The sequence below is a fragment of the Rhodnius prolixus genome, unplaced genomic scaffold (assembly GCF_049639745.1).
Source record: "Rhodnius prolixus isolate KJV_2025 unplaced genomic scaffold, Rpr scaffold_5, whole genome shotgun sequence".
NCBI classification, from domain to species: domain Eukaryota; kingdom Metazoa; phylum Arthropoda; class Insecta; order Hemiptera; family Reduviidae; genus Rhodnius; species Rhodnius prolixus.
Window position 1 is genome coordinate 504,819 of NW_027411624.1, and position 12,797 is coordinate 517,615.

At 38.6% G+C, this 12,797-nt stretch overlaps 1 protein-coding gene across 2 annotated transcripts in view; it reads left to right on the forward strand.

Annotated features, from left to right (window-relative positions):
* LOC141458262 (uncharacterized) overlaps positions 1 to 12,797 on the forward strand; it is a 254,511-nt gene that overhangs the window by 54,850 nt on the left and 186,864 nt on the right. Inside the window, exons 1-2 of one of the 2 annotated variants that reach the window (XM_074136006.1) lie at positions 7,846 to 8,121; positions 11,923 to 11,968. The exons of the other annotated variant lie outside the window; for it this stretch is intronic. Of the exons in view, the coding sequence (XP_073992107.1) occupies positions 8,068 to 8,121; positions 11,923 to 11,968 (100 nt within the window). The 5' untranslated portion in view covers positions 7,846 to 8,067. Of the gene's footprint in view, positions 1 to 7,845; positions 8,122 to 11,922; positions 11,969 to 12,797 lie in introns of those variants that run through there. 2 annotated transcript variants of the gene reach the window in all.

The window sequence follows — 12,797 nt, forward strand, 5'->3', positions numbered from 1 at the left end:
TATAAACGAGGATTTGCCCTTTATTTTAAAGAAAATTTGGGAATTATTTCTTCTATAGAAATAGAGAGAACAAATTGTCAAGGTTGGGTGTTTTTCAACGTTATGCTTTTTCGTGCAGTTTTTGACAATCAACTCTTATACAACTGTCCTACCGGACAGTTTGAACCTTCACTGCAAGGCAAAGTTAATACTATCACTTTTTGACAGTCGGATGTAACACTTACAGCCAGGTGGAAACATTAAGTTGAGATAGAGCTTTTTCTTACTTAGGAGACCCCAAAACGTTTATTTCATGTGAAAATTCAATTTTGGGGATTCGTCAGATCGCAATACTGCCTCTTCCTGTGCCAGGTTATCTACTGCGCGCTAAAACAACAAAAAGTAAAGGGAACAGAGAAACTTTTTTCCGCTGTTTATTCAATTTCAGGAATGTGTTTATTTAGTAGAGATAAATTGCAATCTCTTGATATTGTAGTTCACCTTCACATCATGGGTTTTATCAGTATTTATTGATAAGAAATGTCAATACTTCGAATTATTGAGCAATAAATGGAAGAATGTTCGTTTTGCGGTTCTTGATCAAATAACAGGCATTTATATTTTACATTTTTCTGCTTGGATACGCCAATATATCAATAATTTAAAATGATATAAAACTTAAACATGAGTTTAGTTTTGGAACCATTGTCGCTTCAGGCCCTGAAGCGTTTAACATTAACCAGAAATTTCATTCTTCTCTGAATGAATTTGTAAAGCACTTTAGTCGGGCGCCATTCCTTATTCCAAAGTCCGAGAAAGTGTTTCATATAGGACTTGAAGTGAGTGCGTACGGTACTTAGGTTAAACAAAGTGAGCCATCATTGAGCTAAAAACTGGAAATAAAACTTGATTCCGTTTGATATATTTTTGCAAAAACCTGAGTCGTCTGAAGCGACAATAGTTCCAAAACTAATCACTCGGTTTGTGCTTTCTTCGTCCAGACGTTTTGAAGTTCCGTTAAAATGCACAAACAAGACGTAGCGATTCATAAATAACATAACCCTGCTTGATATTTGAGGCTGTAAACAGAGGGCAGACATCGCATTTTTTTTTTTTTTTGACATAAATGCTTTTATAAATCTTACCTGAATTTAAAGAATATTTGGGGCGTTAGAGGTGCCTTCCTCCAATTCAATGCCGTACGTAGTCCTGGAAGTCCAAAATAGGGCAGCCTTTTACTTCTTGTGGTACTACCTATCTTAATTTGCTCAGTTGGTTCCTCAGTTCCTTCATGTAGTTTCCCGGAAAGCCTAAGTCTAGTAAAACAGCATCAAGTGAAGGACCAAAACAAAGATCCCTTTCACGGAGCAAAATTGATGAATAAGTCGGATGTTTGGTCATTGTTATGGAACATGCTTCAATGGTCGGTTGGGACAAAAGAAAAGAAAAAAAAATTCTTAATGTTCGACGTTTCGGACACCTCTGGGCCTTCCTTAAGGAACTAGTTTAAGGGGGTAGGTAATATGGAAGGTTACATACAGTATTTAATTTTTAGTTGGGATTGGCGTAGGCTAGACTCCAGCTTAGGAGGAATATCATGATGTGAAGTAGAGAAGGTAATGCACCATTATCTGCCACTTCCTTTTAATTCTTTACGTCAACATGACAGTGGCAGCGGGTAAAGCTTGTGGGTGTGTGTGGCGGTCTAGTGGTCGGTATAAGTAAGCAGGTCAGCTTGTGGCGTCTCCAGGAAGCCGTTCAGTAGTAGCCAATAAATCTGTGGACAGCTCCAGAGATAAAGTATAGCGCCGCCTCCGCGCTACCCCCGCTGTGCCACAGCTGGCATACTCTCTGCCTACAAGGTTAGCCACAAAGAGCCCATCTAAATCTTAGCGGCACACATCTTTATGTCGGTGCTCCACTTTCTTCTGTACCTTGCCTTACAAAGTGCTCTCTTGTACATTTACAGCGCCCTATAAAAGGCCTTTCTTTATTACTTACAAATTATTAACCTCCTGCTATAAGAGTTATTGCATTCATTGATTTCTCTCATTTACAAATACAAATTTGATTTATGAACAAATGCAGAAGAAATAAATAAAAGAAGGCTAAGATTTTTATTGCGCTTGGCCACAATTCGTGCACCTTCATTTAAATAACTATTGCAAGAAAATCTTTTAAAATTCAGACTTCCATCTTGAAGAAGGAACTACTTCTTCTCTCGAAAGAAATCTCTTCTGATTCATCCTTTGCACTCATTGAAGTGTCAAATGAGACGATTTGAGTGCAGCAGGGGGAACTTAAAATTTGTTCGATACCTGTAAAACTCAACGTTTTATTTCGTGTAAGAACTAAGTAAGAATTAAATTGTAAAAGAGTTGTTACTTTCAAAAGAAGTAATAATTAAGTAATTCTGTAGAAAAGTGGATGTAATAGGTATTAAGTTTGGCGGGAAAACAAACTGATCAGGAGCTGTTGACCAAACTAAGATCCCAGGTTATAAATTATCAAACAGGCGTGCCAACACTTGCTTGTTGTCCCATTTTCTTTTCCTCTTTTAGTGGCACTTCTTGTTTTCTTTTGGAAATAAGAAAAAAGTAAAACCCTCCCCAAATGTTGAGGGCCCTGCCCGCTTTCTGATCTATCTATTCACTGCCGCCGTCCAACATACTTTCCCGAATAAAAGTCCAAAGCAGGGGAAAACTTTATTTCTGCGGCAGACAGCAGGGAGGAGAGGCCACAACTAGGAGTTACTCACCGTGACCAATCGATTGTCTGTTACAGGTAAATACAGTAACTCACTCATGGGGTGAAAGGATCTAGGAAGTTCCCAGCCTGATATCCCATTTCACTCTACCGCTCTACTTGCTCTTGTTGCAAGCAAATAGAGGTCCTGTATGTGGCGGCGCAGAAGATCATGCGCACATTTTGGAAAGAATGTGTTCGGCCAAGTGGAATTAGCCTAAGCACCTATTATCAGGAAGACCGACTTACGTGCTCAGAACTATTTGTTAAAACCACTTTACCCTAATCAGCGCACCTCAGAATTTGGATTTATGGTAAAAACACATATAAAATCTGCATTGCAATACTTGTAAACAACGAGAATTTAGCCACCGAGTAGCCAATTCTGTGGTAATCAAAAAATTGAAGTGAAGACTAGATTAAGGTTAAGACCAGATGTCAGCCCGGCGTTCATGTTGCAGCGATTGTCGATCTACAGCAATCTCCTCCCACTTTGCACATCCAGGCTTAACTCTACATCATGCAAATTGCGGTTCGTACGTTCTATTTAGTTCAAATACTAGAATGATTTGCTTATTTGCATTATAATACTGGAAGAACCATACGAAGTGGAATGTATTATCACTGTAGAGCTATTGTTCGTCTGTTTTACACAAAGCCACTTTGGGAAATATTAACTCCTGCAGTTCCTTCATGTGACTCCTGAGTCCTCTTAATTCAATTTGCAAAACAATATTACTGATGGGTTGGAAAATAAGAAGTTTCCAACATCTACCACCTTTTGGTAATTTTCGCTTTAATGTTAATTCTGCTTTTTTACTTTTAGTTCTTTGGCTGCTACTTCCACATCCCTTTCTTTATCCAAAAACCAACTCTTTATTCATGGCGCCAGCAATCGTTAAGTTAATTACGGCTTTTACATTAATTGTAGTCTAGAGTGTAGAATAACAGCCGGCCGCGTTCTATTATTGCGTACTGTTTGGTGGTGAGTTATGTGTAATTATTACTAAGACGCTTAGTGAGGTCCCGGGGTAAATCTGGTCAGCTTTCGAGGGTAGTGGGGGGGGGGGGTGTACTGGATGGACCGGCCCTCCTGCAGTTTAACTGGGACTCGGCTGGGCCATTATGGCCAAATATAGTTCTGCGGAAGTAATAAGTTAGGAAGGCTCATCTCGCTGCAATATTTCCACAGCTTCCTGTGTATCGCTGCGAAAATTAACAGGAAATTAAAAAAAACAATTATTCAAAACAGGATATACTTCCATGACTCTTTCATAATTTAAATGGCTATTAACTAACATTGTCCAATAAATGTTCTAGTAAGGGTCAACACTTTCCAGTTGCAGAGAGCTCTAATTCTTCTAGACTTCTCTAGACCTCTTCTAGACGAGGTTTAAGAAACTATCTTTATGTTCGAGAGCAACTTTAAAGGAAATCCTTCAGAGTATTCTTCCAGAAAGGTGGCGGAACCTAAAAAATCAAGAAAAGTGGATTTGGTCAATCGTAGTTTCACAACATACTCTGTTCTTTTCATTATAGACTTTAGAATCGTAGGAAATCATGGTGCAAAAGGGTTAGTTTATCCCTGTGCCTGCTTCAGGAGCCTAAAGGAAATACAACGCCTTAACTGCTTAGAATTTATTTGCCGCTAAGCAAACATGTTCTGGCACCCATCATAGCGAGACTTAATATTCATGGCCAGTTGGTCCTAAACAATATTTTTGGACGGGTGACCAGACATTCTGGGGGTCTTCACAACAAAACAAAGAAAGGTTTTGAAATGCCAGGGTGTTCAACTAACATCGTTTCTTTCCTGCCTAATGATCACGATTATTTAGATGTGGCATAACTTTACATCAAATTACTATTATAGGCCGACACGTAGGTTGATAGACAAAATTGCAAAAATAATATTTGGCAATGGAAGTGGAAAATGGCCAATGGCCGAATCCAGGACTCTGAATGGAGGGGTGGATGATTATAAATGTTTGGAAATTTCAAAGAGCAGCTGTCGAATAACTGTGTGAAGTTAAGACAGTGTAAAAATGGGACAGGACTGGAAGAAATGCTCTACTGGGAGCCACAATAGATTCTCTGGATCGAATAATGAAGGCTCTCAGACCTCCCGATGGAATCTAATCTCTGTCTTCCTGTTGCAAACATTGGCGCCCGTAAAGTTTACCCATAAGCTCCGAGAATCTGTTATTGGCCTGGACTTTCCGGTACCCCATGGTTTATTGGATTAATAACTGCGTTAGGATTTATTCTCTAGAATACAGGAAATGGCCCAAAAGGGTTGAGAATTCGTGTTAGGCTAAAATTTGGTTCTCACCTACTTTAGATTCTAGTTCTGAGAAATTGTAACTGGCGATGAAGTGTAACACGACAATCAGAAGGAAATCTGTAGAATGGGGTGGTTGTGGGGAAGCAGAAGGAAAACCGACAGAAATAGCCGCTACAAAAGTCATGTCGAGCATACGCGCACCCCAGGGAGAAGAGGCAGGTGACCAGGTGTCTTTCTCTGTGTAACCCCACTTGGAGCAGCCTTGCTCAGACTCTTCGCTCTCCCATCTGCTACCACCCATCTCGGACTCGCAGCTGATCCTCCATTCTTTACATTTCCGGTCAGCTAGTTACTTCCTTTATCTGTATTGTTACTTAACTTTGGTTCATCCCTTGTGTAAATCCTACTGTCGTTTAAACTAATCTGCAGAACAATGAGTTTGTTTTGGAGGGGATGCGATATTTCCTCGGATTCAGGCAGCTAACATTACAGTGTCCGCCCTGGAGAAGAGGCGCATCTTCAATCAACTTAGGGCATGCGATCGAATTCTTCTCAAACTTTTTAATATTATATGAACATCTAATACTCGTATATCTAAACTTTTTGATTTGCGCTGTCTAATTTTAATGCCTCGCTTTCTTCGTCATCTAAAAATTACAGAAGCGGTGACGTTCGAAACGACTACGAGCGAAATAAAGTCTAACAATTAATGATTTTAATATGGGAAAATCATAGTTTCTAACCAAATGGTTTCAAACATCGATTTCGCCTCATATGAAAGCCTTAGGCTGCTGTCTACACAATTACAGAATAATCGAATTAAAAAAAAAAAACGCTTTCTACGGACACACTTCCGGTAGGCTCCCAACACTATTGTCTTCTAAGGGAAGGCACTAGCTCAGTTGGGGCCGCGCTGGACTTGGAGGTTCGAGTTCAATTCTTAGATTATCTCTTCTTATAGTTAAGAATTGGCAGAGGTTCTTCTAGTGATGTTCATTAATTAAAACGGAATAGGAACAGCAAATAAAACCAAAATAAAAATCTAAACGATCAGATCAATAGATGAATGTTAGGCAATGGAGTTCTCGACTAGTCTCAGTGGAGATCTTATCATTACCGGAAGTGCTTGGATACTTCCTTTAGGTAGCTGATGAGGCCACTAACAAAGAAGGACGAAATAATGGAGATGGTTCCTTTGGGAGCCATCTTCTCATTAATGCCACAATCACTCTCTCTCTCTCTCACACACATACCTTTTCTTACTAGAAATTGCGATCATGTCAAACTGTCGATATCGAGTTCTCGCCGGAAGTACCCCCACTCCACCTCACAGGATGGTTTCTCAAGTGTGTTTGTTTAAACCGGCAACACTCATCGCACTGACCTAGTTCTATAACTTTTCTGTAACTCGTCTTTCATAAAGGACACTTTTGGGAAAATGCTGCGAGGAGGCTGTTCAAGAAAGTGCTTTTTTGGCATTCAGTACCATCGCCTGTAGATTTATGAAAGGGAAGCTGAGTAACTAGAAGCGTTAGACGTTCACATTTACAAACATGCACTTACAGACCAATTTGCTAAAACCACCCACAAGTAACCTCTACAGTGATATTTTGGGTGTAACTCAATGTCGGAGCTTTGCCCAATTGAAATATTTTATTTGTATGAGGGGGCGGTTAGAGGAAGTGAAACAAAATCCGCCAAAAACCACTCACAAGTCTTTCTCTTGTTCTATCTATGATGGAAGGGTTCAATTCTGCGGATCCATCTCAGAGCAACATATCTAGTTTACAGTTCAACATTCTTAAAATTACTCAGGGTGGTAAAACAGTAGAATTCTCAGAAATAGCACATTAGATGGATGCTCCATCCAAAATCAATTTGCTCGAAAATCTTCTTTATCGGAACCATGGGTCCTTGCTGAATATTTAAAAGTATTTTAATTTTTTCATGGTTTCTGAGTTAATTCTATATCAATTAAATACTGTTTTTATGCATTTAAAAACTGTTAGAAAAAAATCTTCAAGTGTATTAAGTTGCGTTTTTGGAAAGAGAGATAAGAGACTGCGTTGGAAGAGCTGTCGGCTAAGAAACAATAGTACACGTCGTTGCGGACATGAACAAATGTATCATTATGCAATATGCTGCAGCCAAACCGGGAGGTTGGAATTATATTATAAAAATTGCTGGCGCTAATGACCATGGCAGTCGTTGTGCCAAAATAAATTAATAAACAAATGACGAGATCCTTCCAACATCCTGCTTAGTCGTTCCCATACTGAATGAGCCATCCCCCTTTTAAATCTCAGGGTCGCCACCGTTCTAAAGCCTCCAACAAACAGGTCCGGAGAGGAGTTTCAGTTTAGAGAATTACGTTTAGAATGCAGACAACAGATAGATTCACATTCCAACAAGATGGAAGAGAGTTAAGGAAATCAATCTTGTCTTAGTGCTGGGATTTCCTGAACACAGAATATTGTCCAAGTTAGATTTACTTCTTCTATAGCATATTGTTGTACAACCATTATTGAAAATGCTTTATAATAATGCTTAGTAATAAGCTTTATAGCTTAACATTTTTTCCACAAATGTTTGGAGGAGTCACTTCATGGGGTGTTAATTTAACTTTTTTAATCGTTCACCAGTTGGTCTTCTTCAAAGGAAGTGATAAGCTATTATTGCTATAGTTAGATGTTATTCAGACAGAAAAACCAACGATTTTCACAGTTAAGCAAACATTAAGGCCAGAGTTTTGAAGAGAAGAGCGATTGTGTCTAGGCCGACACTGGCGCCATGGAGGACTCTAGCGGCCGCCACACCACATACTCCCAACTCCGAATCAACCGACACTCAGTGCCCGTTCAAGTTTCGTTCGGGTAATGATGTCTTGGTAGTACCGGCCGTTGAATTTTATAATTTTTAGACTCTTTTTACGCTACGAACAATTTTGTTGTTGTTTTTTCCGGAAAAAATTCTGTTTTTCACTGGCATGTTTTCACAGACTTTTAGTGCGTTTTCTTGTGTGTGAGTGTTGTGTTTCTAATGAAAACAACTGCTAAGCCATGGATTACACTGCAATTATCGAAGGATCTGTCAAGTTCAGAGACGGAAAGAAGGTAAATATTATTTTCTTTTATATTTCAAAAGTTTTATTTCTGAATAATAAAAATATGTAAACCCTCTTATTTTTTGCTCGTGTCTCGGCAGTTCACCTAACTCAGAGTGACGAAGTTATTTTTTGGCACGGTTGCCTAATATTTGATTCAGGTCAGGGAACCGACATTTAGCATAACAATTAGCTAATGGACAATGGCTTTTCCTATTTTGAGATATTTTTCAAGCGACAAAGAATCAAATAATAACAGAACTTTGTGAAAACACTAGATATTCCTGATTTACGGTGCCTTCTTGAGCTCTAGTGGAGAAGTCCTAGAATTAAACAGGAGCATCCCTGAGGATACACTTACATTGCACTTAGGTCAGAGGTATTGGCCAGCCAAATTATTTTCAATTGTAAGCAAATTTCTAAACATAATTAATGCCTAACGTACGTCGAAGACTGTCAAAGTGATCACATTTGCCAGAAAAAATGTCACTGAAATATGATTTGAAGCTCATATGACTTCCTCTTGCCGCCTTATTCTACAGGAAACAGGACGTCCATCCTCCCCAGAACCCTACCAATCTACACACACTAAGACAAAGGGAAACCCAAGGGTTGTATGTAACGAGAGAACACTGTCCGGAGATATGCAGTGCATTAATAAAAAGCTTTATGTTTTGATATCCTGAGACGTTGAAGCGCCTTAAATTAAAAAAAAAAACTATTTGGAGCTTTCCCAACAAATGTACTCACTAAAGTGGCCCTTTTTGCCTGCTGATTTCCTTCAAGTTCAGTATTTTGGTTACTATTTGATTGATAATAAGTTCTTACGTAACTTAGACATGGCCCTTTACAGGGAGCACGACCACTCCCCCAGATGGAGGAAAGATGCATTTTTTATCTTTTGCTTCCTGTGATTTTCCGATTCGGTGATGTTTTGTTCAAGCGCAGGTTTCGATGACCCAACGCTCAAATTAAATACAAACTGCATACAATCCACTGGTGTTGGTACCCATAAGTCATAACAGCTCAAAATCTGAATTGAGCTGTTAGTGCAGGTAAATCTCAAAGAACTGCTCGAAATCCTCACTTGACTCTTCCCAATTCATTTTCACATTGAAGATGATAAACTTATCCCCTCCGGCCAATATTTGCAACAAGTGTAACATTAGGATGGTGGTGATTTTTAAAATGATATTGCATTGAAAATTCATGTCCTGATTCCGTTGAATAAGAAATAATATCTGATATGTTGCTTTCTCATTCTTTTTCCCAGGTGCCATCCTGCAGTCAGTGAAAACCGATTTCCCAAATTGATTACATCAATTTTGAGTTTCCGTTATATATATCTGTCGTAGCTCATACTGGTCTCATTACTTAATTTTACCTTCCTAGACCAACTTCAAATACTTCCATTTCTATAACTTCTTCGTCCTGTGAAGTCGAAACATGTATAATGATGAAAACGGGAGCCGATTGAAAGAGTTTTTCTCACCACTTAACCGGGAAATAAGCGGGGATATCTTCCTTCAACGTAGCACTCGTGTCTATTGAATAAAACCAAAAGGCGGCTGATATCCCCCGCCCCATTGCAGATACATCCCCATTTTCAACTAAACTAAAGATATAGCGCAATAGAGTTGGATAACTAGAATAGCTGGGGTATCAAACCTGTAGGATGGGCTTACCATCACAGAACATAGGGTAGTATTGCTGGTACTTGATGGTGAAGTGCTAAGTTTGTTCTTCGTGCGTCTTTAGAGACTACTCTATTTGATGGGTATCTGGTGAGTGGGTGATTGAAGGAATGTGCAGCCGCAACTCCGGGAACAATAGCCTGCACCTATTGAACGGCTTCGGCAGCACTTCTCCATTCACACACACACATACATCGTGGAATGGCACCCCCAGCCAATCTATTCGCCGATATTGGCAATCATTGCTCCTTGGATATCGCTCGCTACACCCTCCCCTCCCCCCTCCTCTATAACCAGCTCGCTTTATACAGTAAATATTTTTAGATTGAGATATTTCTTCCTTTGTTATGGATTTTTCCTCTATTTTCCTTAATCATTTCTCTTGGTTTTTGTTAAAATAATTTTTTCCCGTTCTGCCATTTAATCTACTTCGCCTCCAAGTTTTGTTTTCTTCCTCTAACCTCTGACAGGAGGAATTCTTTACTGCTAGGGATGTTGGATCATCAATTTGAGTTTTACGTCAAACATCTTCATATTGAACAACTTCAGGTTGAATATGTATTTTAAATAAATTTGATATAAAGCCGTGCCAACCAAACGGAAGGAGAAATTTTTAAACACGAACAAATATACTCTTCTAAGACCAGCGCCAAGTTCATTCGCCATTTTGATTTTGTGCTCCCATTTTTATTAATATATTTCCCCATTGGAAAACTGTTTGAAGCAAGTTCTATTGCGTTCTAATATTTAATTTATTGGCCGAACGTGGTAGTTGCAGGCTCCAGACCATCCTTCTTCTACTTTGCAATTTTCTAGAGTGTAGTACTTTTATTGGCTTAGAAACTGACTGAAATGCGCCATTATCCATCTTTTAATCCTCCCGCGCACAAACCTTCGGTGGTCGAACTGAAATTTTAATCAGACCTATCGAAAGTTCATTAAATTTTCGATTTGTTTAAGATGTCAGTGGCCTATTATTACATTTATGAAAGCTTGTAACTAAAGAAACGTAATATTTGTCAAAGTTCTTCTTCTCACTGTAATATGTATTCCTTTTTTGGAAATCAGCTGTCTAGTATTCTAAAGTGAACCAAATTTTTACCAGAAAGGTGAAACCTGCCGGGGTTGGCACCGAACAGCTGAACCACAAGGTCATGTGATGTATTCTAACCTCTTTCAAGGGACGGTTACGCCAAGGACCCCTCTATATCAAGACGAAAGTAAATAGAGAAAATATTAGCATTTTCTTTTGCTTTCTTCCTTTTTTACTTTTGTATTTTGGTACAATTATGAAGAAATCTAAACAACACCAACACAACTTAGTAAAAACTTATTTCTTGCTTAAACTCATCCTGTAAATGCTCAAGATTGAAAATTGCGAGTTGCAATTACATTTTATGTTTGTATACAGGTAATTATTTACATTACTTGAAATATTTTATTTAAATGTTTAAAAGTATAAATATAATAAATATATAACAAATATTTATAGTAAAGTGACACGCTATAATTGAATCTTTGATTGGTCCTGGCAGCCAACGGTAGGAAAGGATCCTTCCTGGAGGCTGGACTATTGGAGGAGATAAATTACTGGAGCAGAGAGTGTCGTGGTCGGGAACATGATAGAACGTAGACAATAAATTTGACTGCAATGACGCGATTAGATAATTATCATGCTAATTAGACTGGAATAGGTACATAATAATTGTAATTAGTGACAATTAGATAATGGCTGAGTACATATTGTGCGGACCGGCACTGTGGACTGAGAGTCTGACTGTGCTCGTGATGTCCACTATCTCCCTGCAGGTATCGCGTAGGTCAGTTGGCAAAGTCCATGATTGGACGCAATGTTGGAAAGGAATTTCCATTTAGAATTTGAATCGTTCCAGTGAGGGTCGCGCTCAGAATGGTTTTGGTGCTGCGAATGTTTGCTTGATCAGAAATATAACTAGAGTTCGCTATCTCGTGCCTCGAAAAGAACTTAACCATTTTACACCTTCTTATAAAAATAGAAAGGCCAAAATAATTATTAATAAATTGAAATACATGTTTGATTAATATTGGTTATAATTGGTTGGATTAGTATTATAATTAATGTTGGTTAATTTTTACAGTGGAAATCCAGATGGTGCGTAGTGAGGAAGATCTCACCTGTGGCAGGTAAGCGCCTCCAGTCTCTTACTCGGCTCGAGATGAGCAGCTGCTGGACCCCCATACTATCTTGGCTACACGTGCTTTAAGGCCACTGTTTTTCATCCTTCCAGCAATAGAACCACTCTTGGCAATATTTCTATATTAATACAGATTTTGAAGTAATGTATTTGTTGGACTCTCTTAACTCAGGATCCAATTTATCGTATAAAAGAACTTAATTTAAACAAGTAACTCGTATTGCATTATTCCATTTGGTAACAACATTAAGTTAGTTTTAGCTTTAAAAGGCAGTTTGCGGAAGAAGTTATTAATCTTCTAAATATTCCTTGTCTTAGGTTCATCTAGGGAATAACCATTGGTTAAAAAGAACTTTTCTCCGAAACAATTAGAAGCCAAGGGCCGATGCCGAAATCCCGAGTTCTAATCAAGCTGTTGTCCCTTATATTTTCTCTTAATAGGAGCTTCTTAGCTCATTGTCCGATGATGAACAGTGTGGTCTGAAACGAGAGAACACTGTCCTTAGACCGGCAGTGCACTGGAAAAGCATCAGGCGTTGACGCTCCTTAATTTGGGGGGAAAACAAAAAAAATTGTCCTTGCTATTGTTGGCTACAATTATTAAAACTTACGTGACATTAACCGAGTTACTGGCATTATTGGAAATGTTCTGTTCATTCCAGGATCAACCTGGTCTAGAAAGATGCTAAATCAATCTATGACCTTTAGTCTATGACCAGCATATTTTTATGACATAAAAAACTTTGAGCAATAAAAATTGAGTCTATTAATTTGTTGCGCTTATAATTTGTTGGGAGAAAAAGTTTGTTGTAGGAGAG